The sequence below is a fragment of the Morus notabilis genome, unplaced genomic scaffold (genome assembly GCF_000414095.1).
Source record: "Morus notabilis unplaced genomic scaffold, ASM41409v2 Scaffold382, whole genome shotgun sequence".
Lineage (NCBI taxonomy): Eukaryota > Viridiplantae > Streptophyta > Magnoliopsida > Rosales > Moraceae > Morus > Morus notabilis.
Genome location: NW_010364200.1, coordinates 327,996 through 350,602, shown reverse-complemented (window position 1 = coordinate 350,602; position 22,607 = coordinate 327,996). Strand labels below are relative to the sequence as shown.

The 22,607-nt window shown below is 34.5% G+C and overlaps 3 protein-coding genes across 6 annotated transcripts; all 3 read right to left on the bottom strand.

Moving 5' to 3' along the window:
• Nucleotides 1–92: 92 nt before the first annotated feature.
• On the bottom strand, nt 93–1,820 carry LOC21399446 (protein DOG1-like 4). The gene has a single exon (XM_010105953.2). It carries the CDS (start codon nt 955–957, stop codon nt 277–279), a length of 681 nt encoding a protein of 226 aa, XP_010104255.1. The 5' UTR covers nt 958–1,820; the 3' UTR covers nt 93–276.
• Nucleotides 1,821–3,240: 1,420 nt separating this feature from the next.
• LOC21399444 (phosphoinositide phosphatase SAC8) lies at nt 3,241–9,420 on the bottom strand. 4 transcript variants are annotated; one of them, XM_024170670.1, is made up of 20 exons: nt 9,188–9,420; nt 8,847–8,921; nt 8,219–8,346; nt 8,004–8,095; nt 7,758–7,815; nt 7,260–7,316; nt 7,120–7,153; nt 6,883–6,963; nt 6,677–6,783; nt 6,251–6,337; nt 6,049–6,126; nt 5,719–5,783; nt 5,331–5,429; nt 5,114–5,213; nt 4,877–4,985; nt 4,715–4,787; nt 4,535–4,628; nt 4,353–4,439; nt 3,878–3,944; nt 3,241–3,623 (listed from the first exon to the last, which is right to left on the bottom strand). In XM_024170670.1, the coding sequence occupies exons 1-20, from the start codon at nt 9,342–9,344 to the stop codon at nt 3,496–3,498; spliced, it is 1,776 nt and encodes a 591-aa protein (XP_024026438.1). In that variant the 5' UTR covers nt 9,345–9,420; the 3' UTR covers nt 3,241–3,495. The 4 variants fall into 4 exon arrangements, with proteins under 4 accessions (XP_024026438.1, XP_024026439.1, XP_024026440.1 ...); XM_024170671.1 differs by lacking the exon at nt 5,331–5,429 and having other exon boundaries at nt 5,114–5,221; nt 5,724–5,783; XM_024170672.1 differs by lacking the exons at nt 5,114–5,213; nt 5,331–5,429 and having other exon boundaries at nt 5,724–5,783.
• Nucleotides 9,421–11,961: 2,541 nt separating this feature from the next.
• On the bottom strand, nt 11,962–14,719 carry LOC21399443 (bifunctional monothiol glutaredoxin-S16, chloroplastic). The gene is made up of 2 exons (XM_010105950.2): nt 14,286–14,719; nt 11,962–12,840 (listed from the first exon to the last, which is right to left on the bottom strand). Exons 1-2 carry the CDS (start codon nt 14,679–14,681, stop codon nt 12,337–12,339), a joined length of 900 nt encoding a protein of 299 aa, XP_010104252.1. The 5' UTR covers nt 14,682–14,719; the 3' UTR covers nt 11,962–12,336.
• Between the last annotated feature and the right edge of the window lie 7,888 nt (nt 14,720–22,607).

The window sequence follows — 22,607 nt, the reverse complement described above, 5'->3', positions numbered from 1 at the left end:
TGCCCAATCCCAACAAGAAACAATAATCCGGATAACAATCAAGCCCTACACCATTTTCAGAGCCAAAAAAAAAAAAAAAAAATCAAGCCCTAACAGTTCACAGTTAACATTTGGTTTTATTTCTCCAATCTGACGTTAGAAATAGATATTTCAAAATTTTAAGAATTTCCTCTCATACATATATGAATATATTCATACAAATATACACACTATACTCAACCTATATATATATAGTCAGAGCAAAACAGAGTCCAATTTCTCCTATCTCTCTTCTTCTCAGCTTCTCTCCAAACCCCAAGTCCTGAGCCTGAGCTGAAGCTGAGCTGCCGTCGCCAAGAACCTGACGTTCTGCGCCGGCCTCAGCACCTCCATCACCTTCAGCGCCGTGCTCATCCTCAGCGAATCCGCCGCCGTCACCACCGTCTCCAGTGCCGTCCTTAGCGTCGCGATCGCCACGTCCGCGCCGGCGATTTCGCCGTCGACCTGCCGTGTGCAGCGCCTGGAGATGTCGAGCAACGGCGGCGCCGCCACGCTCTCCTGGATCTTTGCGAGCTCGTCGTTGAGCGCCCGCTCCTCCGACTTCGTCTCCTGGACCAGCCGGCCAATGCTCCGCCTCTGATCGTCCGTCAGGTCGTCGATCGAGTCGTTGACGAGTCGGAAGGCGAGGCCGGGCTTGAAACCGCCGATCCAGAGGAAGGCGTGTTCGAGAGAGGTGAACCAGGTGGGAGAGAGGACGAGGAAGATGTTCCGCTCGGCGATCTTGGATTTCTCGTCGTAGTACTGCTGGTAATGCGCGAGGATTCGATATACGAGGTCTCTGAGATCGTCGTCCGGAGAATCGCGGCACGAGAGGAGCTCATCAAGGTAGTGCTCTTGGCGAACGAGCCAGCCTTCCAGAAACCTCTCGAAGGAACCGGCATTGCCTCCGCTAGTCGCGCCTGACGAATGCTTTCTCATAGAAATCAGGAGGAACCAAAGAATTACAGAGCGATCGATCTCAGAGACTGAGAAAAGAGGAGAGAGAATCCTTTATATAGGGATTGGGTATAAGAAAATCCGTGGTCTTTTTTTTTCTTTTAGGTTTTTGCTTAGTGGGAAAGTAATCTCAGGGGATGCTTCGAGAGGAAGGTTGAGATGTAACAATGGAATTGGAGCAGAGGAGAGAGAAGACGCGTGTGAAGATGAGGAGGAGCGAGAGCGACGCCATTACAGCTTTCCGGAGTTTGTGAGAGCGCAGGCAAAGCTGGATAGATGAGAGATGCGAGATGAGCGACGAGCAAGCAGCCGTCCTCTCCCTTTTGCCATCTCCCTCCAATAATCTCACTCTCTCTCTCTAAATATTGAGACCACCGACTGGGGAAACATGCAGCGAAAGCCGAAACAGAGGGAATTTGGAACGACGGAGGGAAAGTTTTTGAGTTTTTGTTGTTCGGTGCGGTTCGTTTTGTCGTTTATGTGTGTGAAGTATGGAAAGCACGTTTTCATTTTTATCTTTGTTTTAGTTCTCGTTAGCGAATTGCAATTTGACAAAAGTCTTTTCAGGAAGATAATATCGCAACATCTACCTGGACCCTAAATATATCTATATTCTATTATCTTAAAATCGCCGCCGGAAAATAGAAAACGACAATGGTTGTAGTGGCCATGTCACTGCGTTTCCGAGAGATGGAAGTTCGGTGCGTTTTGTCGGTTAGCATGAGGTGGACGAAAAGGTACATTGCTTTCGATTGGCCCCTTAAAAGTTAAGAAAGTGTGAGCGCAAGTTCTCGAAGGATTATTTAGCTGGATGACTTCTAGCCAAAGCTATTAGCTGGATGAACATGGGCTAATATGAATTTTTCTAATAGCAACTTTGTCGAAAATTTATTTATGCATTATATTTTTGCTGATATATAAGAAATTATATGTTTGTGTGTGTGTGTATATGAATATGAATATCAAGCAGGCTGACGTCTGTGAAGTGGGGAGGCCATCTAGTACTACTGGGTAATAGTTTTTTAGACGGCTCGCGAATAAGTTCAAACTTAATGGTGTCATTAGAGAAATTATATTGCGTTACTTTATCATAATATAAATATGATATTCAAGGTAATCGCTGCAAATACGGAGAGTAACTTGGCAAATATAAATTACAAGAAAAATGCTCCCGATGCTCAGCCACAACGAAACGACGCTGATGTTCGTGTCACTCAGCCAGAACCAAAGTTCACAGGCAGTTTGCTCGCGACGAGGAAGAAGACAACACTTGTGTTGATGACGAAGTTGGTGACGACGCAGACGACAAAGCCGACCATCCGATTCTCGGCGAGGGTTTTTACACGTAATTGAAGCACTTCGATTGTGAAGGCTGATGTTGGGTTTTGTTCTTTTTTGCCAAGAATGTTTGGATTTGTTGTTCTTTGATCTGATTGTGATTTTTGGATTTTCCTCCTTAAGAGTGTGCACATTGAGATTGAACGTTCTTTTATTTTTGAAAATTTTAAAATTTTGGCGTTACTTATCTAGGACATGTTTGTCATTTTTGCGATCAAAAAATGGAATTTAGACCGTCACAAAATGTTCAAACTTGCACTAAATAAATCTAAATCATAGGACGTAAAAATATATAAATTTCTCCGTACAATATAATGTCAAGTTTACTGTACCATATGCGTCCCCTAAAAAAAAAAAAAAAAGGTACCATTACCATAAGCGTTAAGTTTACTATTAACATTACACGTGTGTTGATAAATATAGGAGTTTATCTCAACTTTTAGCAAAGAAACAAAATTATACAACAGATTCGGTCTGTCATTATAACTTGTGTGCATTTCCGAGAGAGAGAAAAAAAAGTATTTTGTTGTACGGTAATTGTTACGCAACTGGGGGACGTCTATTATAGTATTACACGAGTCGAGCTGTGCAATAACTGGCAAAATGTCTGAAAGGAAAATAGAAAGCACGGGCAAAAGCACAAAATAGGTGGAATCGTGAATATAGAAAACATCTTTCTTCGCTAGTAAAACATATTAGGAGAAAAAAAAAATACATGAACTTCATTATAAACCCTCTCTTCTCGCAGAGTAAACATACAAGTAGAACTCATGCTAGTATAGTAATTCTGGACTAACCAATAACTTTTTTTTTTTTTTTTGGTGATTAGGATTGTTACGTTTTTAATACATAAACACTACCTTTACTTAAAGCAAAGTAAGTAGAAAGATCCATCTTTGCTTTTTCCTTACAAGAATAAAATCCGACTTCTCACAATAACTTATGCATTTATTTTTTCTGCAAAGTGGTTTTTTACACTTTTACCAAATTCTATCGCTCAATTCTTTTCTGTACAAAGTCCCTTGTGTATTACAAAAGCAAGTCTAACGTGGGCCAAATCGAATTCGTCTTGTTGCTGGATTTGCAATCAAAGTCAACGTAAGATTAAAAAATCACAATAACAAGTCGATGATACATTATGTAACTTCTCCAAATACTTCCTTCAAAAGGTTAAAGGGAGTTTTACAGGAGGCCGCACAAGCGAGGTCTAGAACAAAACTGCCTTCCATTAGCTTTCACGACTGCCATTACTCCGGCTGCCACTCCGGCCCACAGTACCGAAGACACAAACTGTTGTGCATTTCGACCCACTACAGAACAGACAAGAAAGCCGAGTAATTTAACTCTTCAGTGAAGCTCAAATAACAAATCTATGCCATGTTTATTTTACCGATTCGAGCTTAAAATTCGAGTTTTATTACAGTAAAAAGCTCTCAGAAACAATCACATCTAACTTCTTTGCTACAGTAAAAAACTCTCATAAAATCATATCTCAACTCAAATTAAAAATTCAAATCAGCGAAATAATTAAGAATCTAGATTACGAGTTTACGAACCCCAATACCTTGCTGAAATGTTAAGGATGTTAGTGTCAAACCTCCAACAACCAAAGCTGATGCTACTGGGAGATACTGCAATGTTTCAGTTTATTCATCAAAACCTCATACGAAACGATTCGCTTAAACTGTTTATAAGCTGTTTACAGGGATTGCTTGTATTGCTAGCATCTGAAAAACAAAAGCTAAAAACAGGCAACAATGATCTTGGCTGCATGTTAAGTATGTTCCTTCTCCTTGTTTGAAGTATGGAGATTTATTCTTTGCTGAAAATATTTCTAAAGCTATGATTGACTCGAATAGACGTGCCTAAAAATTTTTAAAAAAGATCGGGTCCCTAGTACAATCCGAAAAAAAAAATATTCTCATTCGCTACCAAACACCAAGAGACAGAATTACACCTTGAGGCACCTCTTGACAAGATTTTTCATTGAAGAAACAGAACAGAAGAGGGAAAACGAAAACAAAAGACAAAGTACTTACAGACAGTGTCTCAAAACCATTCAGCTGGAAGGGAGAAGGGCCATTTCTGTTGATGTTGTATCGGCCACTAATGAGATCCATTGCATCCTGAATAGATGGAAAAAAGAAAAAATCTATTTAACCCAGTCTGCATTCTGTAGTGGTTACTGGATTTCATTCTGAGAAGATGAGAAACATCTTGCCTGCCGAATCCCATCATGGAAATTATTCAGATAATATCTGGACAGTGCACTCATCCCATCTTTAATTAGTCCACCTAGAGTCTGTTTTCCATATCTGCAGTATTGTGAATCCAGAATGTATTACAAAATGGATAAAATTATACACACAATGTTCAAAGAAACAAGTTGAATCATATTTACCTAACCAGGTCCCCCTTTAGAGCATGAGTCCCAGCATATTCAAGGCTTATCTCATCACCTTGCTCAGCCCACACTAAAGCAAGCCACAAAGAGTTCAGAATTAGTATGAAACAACTCTGGATTCAACAAGAAAATAGAACTTATAAATGAGGGACTCCATACTTGTTCTAAATTTCCCATAATCCTCAGGAAACATAGAAATGCACTCAGAAGAATTAAGTACTCCCATTCTCTGCAACTGTAGATTTAAAGACTTCTGGGCCAAGTAACTCTGCAGAAACGAAAAGTGGAGGCTGCTTAATACTGTTATCAGGAAACAAGAGCACTTCATGACTTCAAAACAACATCGGTAGATTCAGTACTGTGATATAGAAACAAAAAAAAATTTATATTGAAAACCTGGGTGACATTTGTTCTATCAAGACAATCGATGCAATTAGATCTAATAATCCCTTTCTGCTCTACTAAAATGTTTCCTTCCATGTCCGCGAGGAAGTATCTGCTCAGCTGGAACAGTAATGATTAAAAACGGTATAACAGATGCCTGTATACCTGGAGTTCGGCATACTTATTCAACAGAGTTTTGCACAAAAATGCATTCAATTTTCTCAATTACCCTTGCTTTTCAAAATCCTCTGCGATTTGATCACATAGAAAGCGTAGATTATCAAAGTTTGAACTTCCACATATATGATGAAAATCAAATGAGATATATCTGCAATAAAAACAAATAAAAGAAATAAACAAGTTTTCAGCAAAAAAAAAACAAAAAACAAAAAAGGTGTAAATTTTCAATTTATTCATAAAATCGAGATCCATGGCAAAGGTTTGCCACACCAAACATACGACTAGAAGAGGCACAAAATAACAGCTTCTGTAGGACGTAACTATCTAAAAGGAGGATTTCTATCAAAAAATAATTATATCTAAAAGGAAGATAAATAAATTTTTATTTAAAATAAGTTGTGCGATTGGTATAATTGTAAAAGAGTAAGAATTTTCACCTCACATCTGGCAGTTTCTCCATTTCAGAAGCAAATGCTGCACTTAACTGACCTTCATCACCTTGCTACAAGTGGAGAATGAAGATAATTATTTGAAAGTTAGAAATAACATATAACACTAACTCTGGCATAATCAAGATAAACTTGAATAGGCAAATGCAACTATCCAAACAAAATCACTATAAAGCATCTTTCTAACAGATCTCAGAAAGCCAACACAGTGTTTTCGAAGACTTTTGACAAAAAAGGTTCTAAAGAATAGATAGGAACACCAATATATATAGACAAGCCAGGTTTAAAGTGAAAATCCAAAGATAAAGAGAACCTCACTTTATCAGTTAGGTCTAACGCTATTGTCTCTCCGTACCGTTGTACAAGATCATGAAAATGACGTTCCACAACCTCTGACTGCAGGAAGGGGGCACATAAATAAGTAGTTAAATATTAAAATGCAATTAATATAATAGGAAGGAATTGCATTATCCTTATAAAATAATGAAAAAAAAAAAATCATGTTAGAGCAAGAGGATACCGTCTGCTCATGGTTAATAACTCTGAGTTGTGGTTTATAGCTCAAGTCAACTATTTGCTCCCAAAGAAGTGGAATTGAGCCTCGAATCTGAAAAAGAATGCAGTTGAACAAATATGTCTTCTGTATGGTGTTAATTTATAGGGAAATCAATGTTGTGTATTTAATTATGCAAGTTCACAGTTTGGTAGTTTAGGTGAACAAATAACAAGGACATGTCCTTTACTCCTTTAAGCATAAAATTCAGAATCCCCTCACAGATAGTCTAGTGAACATGTAGATGTTGACCATATATATTTTCCTGTACTTGTCAGTAGGTATATTAGATGTAAGGACCACCAACTTAGTAAAATAATGCAATAACTAATTCTCCATGTTTAGACACTGCACAGAATCATTATAAGATTCCATCAGGTATGCTACAAATACCTGCAGCAATGAGGATCTCAGACCATTAACTTCCACTACTTGCTCGGTTTCAATAAAATTAGCTACATCTCCTTCAAGGTTGGCTCCTCTTCTCCACATTCTTGTTCCTACTCACCACGTTACACTATCACTATTAGAGATTACAAAACAGCATTATAACAGTGAGTATATGAAGTAAAGAACCGGTCATCCAAAAAAGATTATACCTAGACGCCTTGTACACCTCCTTGAAACTAGTGTGAGCGTGGCAGGTGACTCTTTTAGCTTCAGCTGTGCAGTCTGAAAGCTTAAACCTAGGTTAACTGAAAACACCATGCAGTTCTTGAATTGAATATCTGATTTTATTTACTTCAGTTCACCATTCCTCTTGAATAATGTATATCCATAGATACACCGGGAGATATTTATGGATTAAACATAACAGGTTAGAAGCTTAAGGATATTTCCTTGTATCATGGGAATGATGAACTCATCAAGCTGCCACCAAAAAGAGAAAAAGAAAATCAGGGGACAAAAATGATGGATCGAAATGATAATAGAATCAACGAGCAAAATTACATTTAATCTAAGCGAAGACACTGACCTTTTGCTCAATAAGTTGATCCAACAGATTTTTGTTCCAAACAAATCGAGGATCAGCCTGAAACGAAACACCAGTGCAATGTCTAGGCATGAATGACAGATAATGTCATAGACAAGCAATCAACATTTGAAAGAGATAGGATGAGCCAGAGATAAAACAGAGATAAGCAGCCTGAGACTGTAGAAAATAAAAGAAAAGAAGAAAGAATGATGAAATAAAAACTACTTTACGCGCCAATCAATGCTAACAAAAGGGGAAAGGATAATCGTTTGAGAACAACTGGATGGCCAAAGAACAATACAATCAAAGATAACAAGCCTTAAAGAAACTTCATTTGTTTGTTAAACAAATGACCTTTCGAATACGCAATGAGAAGGCATCTAAGTTGATAAATTCGAGCTTCAAAAATAGGATATGGAATATTCACGACCAATCAACTTTGACAATGGATTACACTCAACGTAAAATTCTGATGATGTTTACGATATGCCAACTAACCTGCTTCCAAATGGGTTTAGTTATCCAACCTTCAGCTAACTGCCATCTTCTCTGCAGGCTGAAAAGAAAAGTATCAAGTTTATTTTAATAAATAAGAAATTTGAGGGCAGACACGTTCAAAGTTGAAAACAGAAGCCAGAAATTACTAAGGACCATTGTAATAAAAGTTCCAACTACTTAAAACAGCATGCTGCAACATTTAAGTTCTTTTTAGGTTGTAGCTAAGTGAAAGGAACAAGAATATACTTCAATGTTATATCCGTTTCATAAGAATAATAAAGCCCTGGAGTTGATTCCACTGTTTTCAAGAGAGTCAAGAAGTGCGCCTCGTCTCTTTTCTGTCAATCACATTACAAAAATAGTTTAGGCAAGAGCGTTTTGAACTTCTGTAGGGTAAAAGAAGCAAAAAAAACTCAAGGGCATTTTGAACTTCTGTAGGATAAAAGAAGCAAAAAACTTACTTCCTGTGAAGTTGACTGTTTCAAAACCTCATTGCAGGACAAAAAGTTCATAGACGTCACTCCATATACTGGGAAACCAAGAAAATTCCCAACTTCCTTCCTTGAAGTTATCACGATAATATAAGTTCCTGCACCAAAAACCACACCAAATCAAGCACAAAAATCCCTCCCTCTAACATTTATCAGTACATGCAATGTTATTTATATAATTTGAAACATTATAGACCATTAGTTACCTCAATTAAATTGACAAAACTGCACAAAAACAGGGTCGTAGTTTAACTCGATAAAAATATATTGGAAAGTCCGAGAGTAGGAACTGTCAGGTTTTACTACAAGTAGAAATTGTTGTTCAAGTTGTTGAATTAATTTTTCAACAGAATCTACGAGTTTCAACGTTAAAAATTTATAAATGCACGATACAGAATTGCTCCCGATCATAGATCAAACCATTGAAAAATTAACCCAACGGCTAAAATAGTAGCTCCTACTTGTAGTGAAAATGGACGGCTCAAGTAGAAATTTCCTAACATATTTTTGTAAGCTAAAAATTTAAACCTTAAAGGAAAAGGGACATTGCAAAAATTCGAGTAAGAGGCTCATTAAGTAGTGCCAACCAAGCAAATACCTTTGAGCAATCTGATTGTTCCAACAACCCCGTATATGGTCGAGACTTTGGATGGACTTGGAGCGTTAGTATCATCTGTTACATAACTTGCAAATTACGGAACTATAAATCTCATTTAAAGAAAAAAAAAAATGAACACAAAAAGTTCTTCATTGGCTTATAAGTTCTGCACTCTCTGGCTCCTAGGCAAAGACCCAATACCAAAATTTTGTAAAATTTTCCCATGGAATTGCTATAAGTAAGCATTTAATCAGTTAAATTTATGAAACAACGAGGCCTGAGTAATTCCGAGTATAATTTGGAAGAGTTAACCAAAAAAATAAATAAACAATACAAAGTACCATCATCAAGTGGCTCAATGTTTCCGTCATGGCGATCGATCGAGAAACCATGACTTGGAGATTCCATGGATTTGATAACGAACTTTTCCTGGAATTCCTGCAATTCCAACTTCTCATAGAGCTTGAATCTACCTTTTGCGGGCGATCCGGTTTCCATTTCCCACGAAAATCACAACATCCAAAAGAAAACTTTTTTGAAGAAGAGAAGACGAAAACCTAGAAATATGCTGAAGAATTTGATCAACGGAAAAGAGAGAGATGCCAGACTCAATATTGTGAATACTCGTCAAGTTTAACGGATTATTATTCGTTAAAAAAAAAAAAAAAAAACGGATTTTATTATTATTATTATTATTAGTTTTTCAGATCTTCCGAGATGTATTTTCTTTTCTTTTCTTTTTCTTTCTAGTTTCTTTTATCGTGTTGCCCTGATGATTTCCCACTTATTCACGATTTGGCCCATAGTTTTAACGCAAAATGACAACCCAACAATGATTATATTTTTGTCTCTACGCATTAGCAATTGTGAGGTATCTGCATCAGATAACAATTATAATTTAAGGATGGCGATTCGTGTTAATGGATTATATTTGTGTTAATATGTTATTAATCGTATTAAAAAATATTTTAAACATTATATGTTTATTAAATGTGTTAAAAATATTAATTTAAATATAATTTATTTATTAATCGTATTAATTGTGTTAATTTATATAACTCATTTAAATTAATATATTAAATAAATAATTGATATAATAATGACTTATTTAACACAGTCATGATAAGTTTAATATGTTTATTGGTCAATTTATCTTTTCTTTTCAAAAAAATAAATGAATTTTAATTACAAATATTAAAATTCACACTATTTGTATTTAATATGTCATATAAACATTCATATTATATCACATATCATTAGATTGCAGATGACACATATAATTAATTGTGTCAATTCGTGTCACTCTGTGTTAAGAGATCAACCATAATCTAATCCATTTTATTAATTGTGTTAATCGTGTCAACCTAATTATAATACGAATTTATTTATTAATCGTGTTAATCATATTAACCTGATTATAATACAAATCAATTTATAATAAAATCAAACTTATTAATTTCATGTGAATTTTTAATTGTGTCGTCGTCGTATCGCTACATAAATTGCCCACCGTAAACTATATGCTGTAGTTCTATCTTTATCCTGGTAAACTACAAACAAAATATTAGAGAAGCTAAGACTGGAACGTGAAACGTTCAGTTTGGAAAAAATGATACTCCATTCTACTCCGTCCCAATTTGCCTTTTTCTTCTTTTTGATATACCAAAATCCTAGGGGAATTATGGGTAGGTTGATGAAGAGAAAAATATTTTATTGAGGATTCTGTTCTAAATCATAAAATATGAGAGAAAGTACTCTTTAAAAGTATATGAATTAGAATTTCTATCATTTACTTTTAATTAATAACCTTTTTAATCAAATAACTATACTAGTAAAAGAATATTAACAAAAAATAAGTGGTAAAAATCTAGACTCATACACTCTTAAGAGTAAATTCTGTAATTTCTCTAAAAGAAATATGTAGAAGGTATGTTTTTCTTTTTTCATTTTAATATGATTTTGGTTAGATTCTAATATTTAGAAATATGTTATGGTCTGTTTAGTTCATAGATTCAGAATCATGATTTATTATTCTGATTTTTGAAATTTAAATTTTTTATGAGAAAAAAATACTGTAGAGAACCATAAACCATGATTTAGAACTAGAGACAAATACATGAAATAAACATCCCATTAGTCTTCATGTTATACCTTTTATCCAATCATAAAGTCGTTTCGTTCATAGATCACAATTTCTTAAAATAATGTTTGTATTTTTTAGTGAAGTGACATAAATTATATTTTGTATTTAAGTTTTTAATGCAATTATCTTCTGAACTTGTCGTGACTTAGTAAATTATTTTTAAAATTTTTAATTTTGACAATCAACAACTTATAAATTTATTGTAATATGTCTTATTTTATTAAATTGTGGTAAAAACTCCCCAACTTTGTAAATTGCTGATTTTTTTCCCATATATTCTTTAATGTATCAATAATCAGTCGAACTTTGGTTTTTTCCTTATATTATTTACCAAAAAAAAAACAAAAATTAATAGATCTTCCCACGAAGAAGAGAAATGGAACTCGTCCAGATGGCTAGCAAGAAAGTCACTCCTTTACCCCAACTGCAGCTATTAACCGAACTCACAAGCGAGCTAAAACTGTTATTATTAGGAGCGAGCGTGGTGCCATAAGTACGGTTAAAGATATTTGTTTAATCACAATCGGAAAATTGTTATTATTAGGAGTGAGCGTGGTCCCTGTTTATTTTACCTATTTGAGTTTAGAATTTGAGTTTTGTTATAGTAAAATTTTTTAAAAACAATCATATTTAACTTTTTTACTACAATAAAAAATTATTATATAAAGACATATCTCAACTCAAATTAAAAATTCGAATCAACAAACTAAACGACATCAACATTTAATGTTTTCTTCTCGCTTATTGGTGAATATTGATAGTGTAATAATAAATAAGAAAAGGCTAATTTGCTTGCTAAGAAATCGGTGAATGCTGGTAGTGTAATAATAATAATAATAATAAACGTTTAATTTACTTACTGAAAAAATGGAATATTTCTTCCAAAACTGTCGCCAAGAAAAGTTAGAAAACTGGAGGACACTTATATAAAAAGAAACTACAAGAAATATTCAATATTTGCTTTCGAAATTGATTTTTTTTCCCCTTGATGAAGCCTTAGAAATACATGTTGGTCGTTAAAGTGAGGTCCTTTTGTTCAAGAGTTTGTCGTATGCATGCAAATGAAAATATTTGCAATGGTAAAAACTACCAAAACAGTGGAAAAGGAGCGTAGACATGCCTAGACAACATTTTTCTACTTTTAAGATGCACTTCGTTAGATTGGAATAATTTTCTCAGTTCTATTAATGAAGATCGCAAACAAAGTTGCAAGTCTAAGATTCACTATTCCTTTTAGCTCAGTAAATCGAAATGATTTGGACTGCCTAAACCATAGCAAAACCATCCCCTATTGACCAATGCCATATATGAAAACGACCAACAAACAGGTCAAAACTCCAACGCCATTTACTTCTTGAACAAACTACCAAGTTCACCCTTCTCATTCATAGATGTCAGAATATCACAACCTCCAACCAATTCTCCACCAACAAATATCTGAGGGAAAGTAGGCCAGTTGCTGTACCTCTTCAGCGTCTCCCTTAATCCGAAATTATGCTCGTCATCAAGCACATCGACACTCTCATAATCCACGCCTTCACTTTCGAGGATGCCAATAACCCTCTGTGAGAATCCACAAAGTGGTGCACTTCTTGAACCCTTAATGAAAGCCACCACTTTGTTCTCCTTTACCAACCGATCAATGAGTTCCTCCATTGGTAGAGTCAGTTGGACGTGGCGGCCTGGTGTGAGCCGTAGATCAGCCTTCTTCTTCGGTGCCTGTCGCACCCAAGTTGTATTCCCTGATGCATTACCTGGAGGTACCTTTCCAGTGGCTTTAATATGCTCCTCCATCCATGATTTCCAAGCCTGAGTTAGGGCTGTTTTATCCGGTTCATCTACTACACCAACCTGTAGTAAAATTTGCACATTACCATAAAAAATTAGCTGAGTTTATGACTTAATATCTCCATCATCATACTATAACGGAGAAATGTATATTGGTTCTTACGGATGACCTTATTCTTCTTCCTCTACAAAAGTTAATCTTTCCTCTCATTATATCGAAAGACACAAACCCACATATCCCACGTAAAAATACCCCCATGTGATTACTACTAAACAGAATGCGTGAAGTATCACCTGTTTTCTTTTATACATTGTGAATCACTGGCAAGAGAGATAATTTTTCCTCCTGTGGTCAAGTTGCATCAAAATCAGAACTCAAAAGACACGATGAAATCAACTTTTTGGAGACACGAGTTTGAGAGAATATTGGAGTATGCTTCCTTGTGGAAGCACTAAGAGCTTGTTTTGACACTTGGTAGGAAGGAAAAGTGGATGGAGGGAGAGGGATGCGGGGATTAGTGAAATAATTTAGGACTCGTGATTGTTTGGTAGGAGAGAGAAAAGGATGAAATATATTGGGGTGGGGATTTCAAATCCTTCAAACAGTTATAGGGAGAGATTAGGGGAGAGAATCCAAACCAAACACAATAAGAAAGACATTCCTCTCCTTTCCTCTCCATTTTCCACAACTAGGATATATATCTTTCTTTCCAGTTTATTTTCCTTCCTTCTCACGAAACAAAGCCTAAATGATTATAAAACCATCAATTTCATTAACATTATGATCATCGTCAATTTGTCTCTCAAAGCCATGGAATAAAACATTTGATTGTAGCAAGTCAATAACTACTAATCTACACGAGAAAATAGAGAAAGTTAAAAGGGGAACAAGGAACAAACACTTTTGGAAATATAAATTAAACAAACAATCAAAATCCAGTACTCATGGACTGTTCAAAACTTAAAACACATCCTTTGTTCATATCAGTTTCCGCATCACTAACAGTCTTTCATCACCGAAATTTGGACCAAGCTTTGAGCTAGTCCCAGAATCAAACCGGTCAAAATTCAAAACAGCATTTCGAGTGAAGCAAGTATTCCATTGTTGACCTTATCTTCTATACATGTAATTGTTTTATGGTTTTATCTTGGCAAAGAATTAAGAGTTTGCGTAAGAGCTATACCATCCCAAAATCAGCAGATCAAAGTCACAACAGCAAAACATTATGTTTATAGCTCATGCAATATTCATAATTAACTGCCTAGTATATTAACTATTAAACCATATTAGGATGATAAAATTTTCATAATTGAATACAAGATTGACAACCTAAAAATCTTACCAAGAAAGAGAACACTCGCGGCAATGTTCCTGGATAGTCCGACGAAAAAAAAAAAAAAAAAAAAAAAAAAAAAAAAAATCAACTATTCCAATCATCCGGAGCATGAACCATAAGCAATTAATACCTAAAAAATTAATATTACATGTAAAGAAAAAGGTCCCGTACCTTGACGGAATGACAAAGCTCCGGTACCGATTTCCGATGAGAGAGAACACTCGCGGCAATGTTCCTGGATAGTCCGACGAACTGGAGGTCGCCGTCACTGTCGAAGACGGCGTAAACGCCGGTCTCCGGCGGAAATTGTCCGGCGAATTGATCGGAGTCTTCTGGGACGACGATGAGCTCCGTCTCCGCGAGGGTCTTGACCGCCAAAACGATGACCGAAGCCCGAGGTTTGGGTTTGGTGTGAGGTTTTAGAGAAATGGATGGGAGGAAAAGGGAGAATGGTCCGGCTTGTGAATTGAGTGAGAGGTTAGGGGTATTTGTGGAAGAGGGAGCAGCGAATGGACGAAGAGAGGAAGTCGAAATGTGAACTGAAGAAAGGTGGTTTAGTGTCGCCATTTGCAGGGGAGGTGCGAGGGGGAGTTAGGGACGAGCTATCTGATATTTTGCTCGTTTATTATTTTGTATTTGTACGTATTTTTAGGACATATTTTATGAATTGTCCCAAAACTTCGTCATTTGCGTCAACGTACCCCTTAAACTTTAAAACGTATCTAGTGTGTCCCTTAATGTATAAATATGTTTTCAAATTCACCCCATAAATTTTAAAATATGCTATCATTTACACACACTACTGTGTATGACACATGTAAGTAGGCCAAATTTGTCAATTTTTTTAAACCCTTAGTGGACGTTTAGTTCATAAATTCAGAACTATTTTCGTTTTACGTGTGTTTTTTTATGAGAGAAAAATACTGCAGAGAATCATGAATTAAGATTCATAATTAGAAACAAATATAAGAAAAAACATCCTCTTAATCAACCTAATTGTATTCGGATTCGTTATCTATTTTTATTCCTCTTGTTTTTATTGCTTTTGAGCAACTATTCTAAAGGGCATGTTCTTTTGTCCAAAAAACTAAAAAAAAAAACAACTCGAGTTCTAACTTTATTCAAGTTCACGTTATTTTAAGTTTAAACTTTATTCAACTTTACTCAACTTTATTCAAGTTACAACTTCAACTCAAGTTATAACTCAAATTCAACTCAAAAACTACACTCAAGTTACACTAAAAAAAAACAAGGGAAATAGTAGGAAATGGGTCAATATGAAAAACTTAAAAAAGTATATAGGCCATTTTTTAGTTATAGAAATTAATATAACTTGTCAAGTTATGGTTTATAACCAGATAAGTTATGGACAAACTTGTCAAGTTATGGTTCATAACCAGATAAGTTATGGACAATAACTTGTTAAGTTATGGTTCATAACCAGACAAGTTATGGACGAAAACAGTAATTTGGCTTATTTATTAACTTATGTAAACTATTGACCTATTAATTTTAATTCATCTCAAGTCTTGACCTATTTTTCTCTTTCTCCCAAAAAAAAAAAAAAAAAAACAACCCCAGCTTCTAACTAATTTATTTGGAGTGAAAGACATTTATTAATCCCAGAACGTTGCGCCCAAGCTTAAACCAAGCGATGACTACAATTTTTTTCCAAAAAATAGCATGTGTGAAAGTTAGAGGGCGGATATGGAGAAATATTATAAATTAGGATGCAACAGTATGTTTTAAAGTTTAACCATGTTGCCATTACAAAATTTAGAGGAAATTCATAAAATTTGTCCTTTTTATTAGGGATTTATTCTCAATTTTCTACCTTTTTGAGCCTGAAAAAGTGGGCTAAGTTTCTTACGAGTCCAGAGAGAGTTTTGTGTCCAGAGATAATTACACAAACTTGTCACATTCCAAAACCTAGGTTAGTGACATGGACTTAAGTTAATGACGTGGGGGCTTTATTTACGCAAAAAAAAAAAGAATGTTTAACATTTTAAGTAAACTGTGAAAATAATTCAAGAGAATATATATATTGATGAGTGCGTAATTTATGCACTCATACGTTACTCCTTTAGCTAGTTTCGGTGTGTTTTTCCTCAAGATTTTATGTGGATTTGATGATTTTCCCTTAAGTGTGCAGTAATGGATGAAATCGCTGAGTTTTGAAGCATCTTGGATCAAAAAGACAGAGAATGAGGCGATACGACGCCTTCAGATGGCGATGCGGCTTAAAAAGGAGCAAAAATCGACGAAGAGACATCGAGAGCTGCGACATGTCACTTCCTTACAGGCGATATGTCGCCACATCCATGCGATATGTCGCCACTTCTAGGCGATATGTCACCTGATCTGCCGACTGCCACAGATAACAGCGAGAGATGCGATATGTCGCCTGTTTCGAGGTGATATGTCGCCTCCCGATTTTATTAAAAACACGTGTTTTTGCCCTAGAGGGGAGGGGAGATTTTTATGAAAAGTGATTGGCTTCTTGGGAGGCGTGCAGAATGTGGGATATAAAAGGGGAGACTAAAAACTGCAGAAGAAAGGAGAAAAAGGGTTTTCAAAAAGAGAAAAACTGAATCGGAGAGGATTGGAGGTTGGAGCAGTTCTTCAAGAATTCCAAGCGTTCTTTCTTCTCTTTCTTCTTGTATTTCTCTAGATTTTGAATATTGTTTTGAGACTGTGAGTCACATGATGTGTGGCTAATTTTCTTATTTGTTAGGGTTTAGATGAATCTCTATTTGTGATTATTGTTTCGACGTTTTAATGTGCATTTAATTAAAGCTCTTCATTTCTTTCGTGTTCTATTTTGAATTATTGCTGCTAAATCTATGATTTACATATTGCTATGCTTTATGAGATTTTGAATTGGGCAGATTTTTATTGTGAGGATTAATACTCGAGAGGGGAACGTTCAAGCAATCAAGAAACGGATAGAACAACTTAGGTTGGTGTGAGATCAAGAGATAAACATTGCCTAGGTAACCGAAACAATTTTAGGTTGTGAAATTGAGAAGTGGAATTCCAAGAATTGTTTCTAGAGTGGAACTTAGTGAAGGTAGGGATGAATAGTTGTATAGAGATATAGGCTTGATATCACCTACACATTCTTTATGCGGCACTCGAGAGAGGGTATAAGGATACACAGCACTCTAGGTTCTTGAGAACGTTGAGTTAGGTTAGGCACATTACTACGGAGAAACATAATCGTAATAGTTAGTTTTCCTTTATTTTAGTTTTTTTTCTTTGAGTCCATCACATCCAAATTTGATCACTTAGATAAAGTTAAGATATGATATTCACAATAGTTAGTTTACATTCTTAACGTCAATCCTCGTGGGACGATATCGGTCTTCAGACCACTTTATTACTTGTACGACTTGTGCACTTGCAAGCATAGTCAAATTATTTACAACATATATATATATATATATATATATAATTTTCTAAACAAGTTCACCATTATAAGTAATTCAGTTTGAGAAGGTATTGATAAAAAGACTGGTTTTTCCTTGAAATGAAAATAAATTATTAGTCTAATTTTATATTTGTCAAAGTTCTTTACCAAGTAGCTTCTTAGAGTATATTGGAGTTTTTCTCTTTTGCATCATTAAAATATGTGCATTTCAGATAAAGCAAAAATCTAATAAGTTTTAGGATACAAAGACTAAAGGGAAAGAAAATAAAGCAGACATCAATCGCAGTCCATAAGTTAAGAAATTTCAGTTATTATATGCCTTAATAGGAAATACAACTAAATAATATAACAACAATTCTGCACTCAACAATTGTTGGTTCCCGAATCAAATTCGGGTGCGGAAGCGTGGGGAAAGCGGATCGTGTATAACAAAAATTTTCATGAAACTTTTGAGATACTCTATAGATTATATTAATTTATGCACGAATGAATTAATCGCATTAATTTACATCAAGAATTCAATCCGAAAAAATACCTGGAAGCCAACTCGGATGATAACTTGAATTCTTTGACCACGAACAGTCATTGCTCCAATCTTTGTGTTTAGAATATCAAAGTCTTTCACGTCAATTCCTAGATTCCACGTAGACGTGTGTGTGGGCACACGTGAGACAAAACAGGTTTCTTAAACACTCGAATTTTCACAAACACCAACGCATGCACGATGTGGAATTTTTTTTGGAGAAAAAATATTTGCTCTCTTTTTTCTTGAGTAAATTCGGCCACACTAACTCTTAGGGCTGAAAATATGTTTCAAACAATTGTGTCCACAATTTTCTATCATTCTTATATTTAAAGAGTAGAAGTCAAACTTCAAAACAGGATCAAATTCTTATCTCCAATTTTGAATTTCGGAACAAAAATCCCTTCCCCTTATCTCTAAGGTGGCCGGCCATATTAGGGTTTCCTAACCCTGTGTGTGGCACCAATTCAGATAGGGAAGGAAGAGAAAAATCATCCTTTATCCTGTAGTCCAATTTTGATTCAGATTCAAATTCAAATTTAAGTCAAACTTAAATTAATTTGAATTCTAAAATTGAACAACTTATCAAATAAGTTTAAATGGATAAATCTAGATGTGTTCAAATTCAAATTTAAATAATCACATTATTTAAATAATAATTAATTCTCAATTAATTATTTTTTGAGTATTTAATTTTTAGAATTCCGTAATTTTAAAATTCCTATTTTGCCCTTTGTGTCTGGTAGAATTACAAGGACGACGCGGGGACATATGGACCTATAATCCCGAGCTCCAATAAAATTAATAATTAATTAAACACTTTAATTAATTAATTAATTCTATTAATTCCAATAGTTACTCCACTATAAACTTGTAATTGAACTCTCGAAATTATAGACATTAATTACTTCTAAACTGCGAAGTGTCTATTTGATATAGTCATTACATATAGATCAATCCTCCATAAATATTTCATAATTAGAGTCAGGTAAAATGCGTTAACTTCTCTAATTATATCTGCATCCTTGAGTACCATTGATTCTCTAATGGATAGCGATTCATAAAACACATTCATGAACCAGAGCACTCTTACTAATCCAAGTACCGAATCAACACTCAGGAGAATTATTTATCTACTTCTTTCTCAAGATGGAATGGATTCCATCTCGTATAATAACATTCCCAGCTACCTATTTCATTATGTCTCCAAAATACAAGGAATATGATTCAGGGTCTTGGAATCCGTACCGAGTAAATCAAAAGACATAAATCCATAAATAGGAGTTTGTTAAGAACTCAGGATTAGGATGAAGGATTAAGATCATCCTATATATGACAATCGGTAGACTCAATCAGAATTTCTATGCTTAACGGAAATTATTAGAAATTCATATTGTGTCTGTGTCCTTGTTCCACATAATCTTATTATGCGAAATACACTCATTCAATATCTCACCATATTAACAGTGCGGATAACACCGTTCCATTCTAAATGGGAATGACATATATTAATAATGTTTTAATTAAAGATTCCGAACTTTAATTAAATTCATCATGAACAATGTTTTTGATTATTATCTTTAAACACTATCCTCTCGTATATAACACTTATATACTATGTTTAAGGTTACATAAATAATCACCAAATTTTCATTAAATATTCATAAATATATGCATATAAAATAATGAATAAACTCTTTTATTAATTAAATAATAAATATCCTATTACATCTCATGCTTCTAGGACACTATTCCCAACAACAATCTATTCTAGCGTCTCTGGTTATCACCACCTACATGGCAGTACTCTCAGCACTAATACTCTTAGCACCACCTAGATGGGTGAAACACATTGAAAAGGAGAAAAATGTCCAATTAAATATATAATTTAATAAAACAAAATAATTTAGTTCGCAGTATTTAAAAGAATAATAAGAATGTATGGTGATTTGGAACCTTCGGAATGAGTGAAATCGAGTGGTACATGGAAGTCCAAGTCGAGACCTGGGGTTTATTCTTGAGAATGTCGGTCGCTTTCTAAGGGAGTTTCAACGTTGCAGAGATCTCTACGAGTGTAGTATCTCACAAATTGTTCCTTGTGTTAGCGTTTATGCCCTTAAATGTAACAATGTATATTAGACATTTTGACTATTTAACAAAGATTTATTTATTTCATATATCAAGTGTTTTGTCATTTTTACATTTATATTTATTGAATGTATGATAAGTAAATTGGAAATCTGAGACTGTCGCTCTAAATCTTAAGATCGTGATATGAAGAATATGAGGAAGACATGAATCTAAAGTTGATGGTCTAAACGATATGATCTGCAATCGATGAAATATAGTTGGGCGCTTTATTGATGTTAAGATTGTTATGTTGTCTACTTCCTAACGGAATGGCTTGTCTTGGTTGTCAGAGATAGGACTCCATAGTAGAGACATTGATATAGTTCCTAGTGGTGGAATTTATATAGGATTAGACTAAAATTGAATTATTTTGATTAATAATTCCGTTTGAATAAAACAATTAACTTTTGACTACTTATATGTTATCATCTTAATTCTGAGATGAATAATAAACCCGTATACTTGACTTGTGCCTTTTGATGGGCCAAATGGAAGAATCCTGACATTGTGTAAAGGTACGCATACCGGTATATTGGGGGTATGACTCTTGCATGCATAGATTTATTATTCATAGATAGGGAGTCCATAGCTCTTACTAAAAAAATTAATGATATTTTCTTATGGCATTATCCGGGGATTGAAAAACATGAGCGTTCAGCCATTAGACTACTTTGTGTCATCTAATGGTTTACTATTTATATTGGTACGAATAGTGGCTTTTTAATAGAGTGATAATGGAACATAAGATAAATATAATCAGAAAGGTAAAACGGAACTTGACCTCAAGTCGATTATGGATATCCTATGAGGATGATACACAATATAATAGGTTGTGGACAAGAGCTAATTAGAGCCTTGTAAATATATTGTATTGATCGAGAGTGCAGTTTTAGGCTTTTAATGGAGTAGCATTGGAACTTATATTCATTGTGATGAACTTGTGAGTTAACAAATAATGTCGTGATTATAAGAGCTTGATCAATACATGTCCATCATGTCCTTCTGCTAGCTCGTATATTTTCCTGATAGGATATGGCATATTTCCTACAACTTGATAACTTATGTTATTTCTGCAATAGGTTATAGTTCGGATGGAATTAGTTCATGAGTGATTTATTAATTGAATTAATTGTTTAAATTAATTCAAGATAAATTGGTTGAATTAATAAAGTGAGTTATTTATCGATTGAATTAATCGTGTAAATTAATTCATGATAAATTAGTTGAATTAATGTTTTTATTTTTATTTAATATTTGTTTTGATAAGATAATTTATACATTGGATTATTTGAATTAAAACTGCAGTTATTCTCAAGTTCAAATAAGAGAGACAAAATTGGGATAAAATATTGGGTTCGATTAACCGGTCAACTAACTATGTCTAGTTAACGAGACAGTCCTTTCAAAAATCATTCATCAAGTTCTCTACACTTAACCATCATCCATCAGCTCTCCTGAGCTGTCCTCTTGTTTCTATGTCTAGTTAACGAGACAGTCCTTTCAAAAATCATTCATCAAGTTCTCTACACTCAACCATCATCCATCAGCTCTCCTGAGCCGTCCTCTTGTTTCTATGTCTAGTTAACGAGACAGTCCTTTCAAAAATCATTCATCAAATTCTCTACACTCAACCATCATCCATCAGCTCTCCTGAGCCGTCCTCTTGTTTCTGTTTATGGGTCGATGCTCTCATATTAACCTCTTTCTAATTTATGTGACTTCTTACTCACAGTCGACTTTCTATTACTTTTAGTAACAAACATCCCCATATCTTCTCAAGAACCGCAGCTGCCATTAGTCCCTAGGCCAAGACTAATAGGTCTCGGTGTCTCACTAATCTATGAAGGGTGGTTAACCTGTAGAGAGGGTTATTACCTTGAGGAACTGATGATGTGGTATTAGGAAAGTCAATGATTGGGAAAATCATTTGTGGGAATTGTGCATTTTGTGTTTTTGTGGTTTGTTTACTAACTTCTAGGTTAATAACAATTTTTGTTAGGAGAATGATAAAGCAGATTTATAATAAATAGTTGAAGTAAATAACAAATCTTAAAATTATTTAAAGTAAACAACAGTTTACATTATAAATTTTCTATTTACGATTAGTAAAAAAAAAAAAATTCTATGTAATTTTTTTTAATAATTGGTCAGAGCTCTTTTTTTCATGTAAATAAAGATTTTTTATCATGTAAATTATTTTTTAATAATTATAAATAAAAAATTTTATTTACTTAAAATAATTTTAAAATCTACTATTTACTTAATTTAATTTTATAAATCTTCTATTTACTACAATTATTTTTTATTATTCCAGAAAAAAGAAAGACAAATTCCACAAAAGTATTGCATATTGGCATTAGAACGTGCGTAAAGAGAGAGTAGTGTGGGCCTTGGGTAAACTTATATCATG

Excerpts from the sequence above, each read along its gene's own strand:
- LOC21399446 (XM_010105953.2), bottom strand. The coding sequence starts at position 957 with ATGAGAAAGCATTCGTCAGGCGCGACTAGCGGAGGCAATGCCGGTTCC.
- LOC21399443 (XM_010105950.2), bottom strand. The coding sequence starts at position 14,681 with ATGGCGACACTAAACCACCTTTCTTCAGTTCACATTTCGACTTCCTCT. Across the intron at positions 12,841-14,285 it reads AGCTTTGTCATTCCGTCAAG|GTTGGTGTAGTAGATGAACC; the intron begins GTACGGGACCTT and ends ATTTTACTACAG.
- LOC21399444 (XM_024170670.1), bottom strand. The coding sequence starts at position 9,344 with ATGGAAACCGGATCGCCCGCAAAAGGTAGATTCAAGCTCTATGAGAAG. Across the intron at positions 5,430-5,718 it reads GAGAAACTGCCAGATGTGAG|ATATATCTCATTTGATTTTC; the intron begins GTGAAAATTCTT and ends TTTTTATTGCAG. Across the intron at positions 4,986-5,113 it reads ATAGAACAAATGTCACCCAG|AGTTACTTGGCCCAGAAGTC; the intron begins GTTTTCAATATA and ends TCGTTTCTGCAG.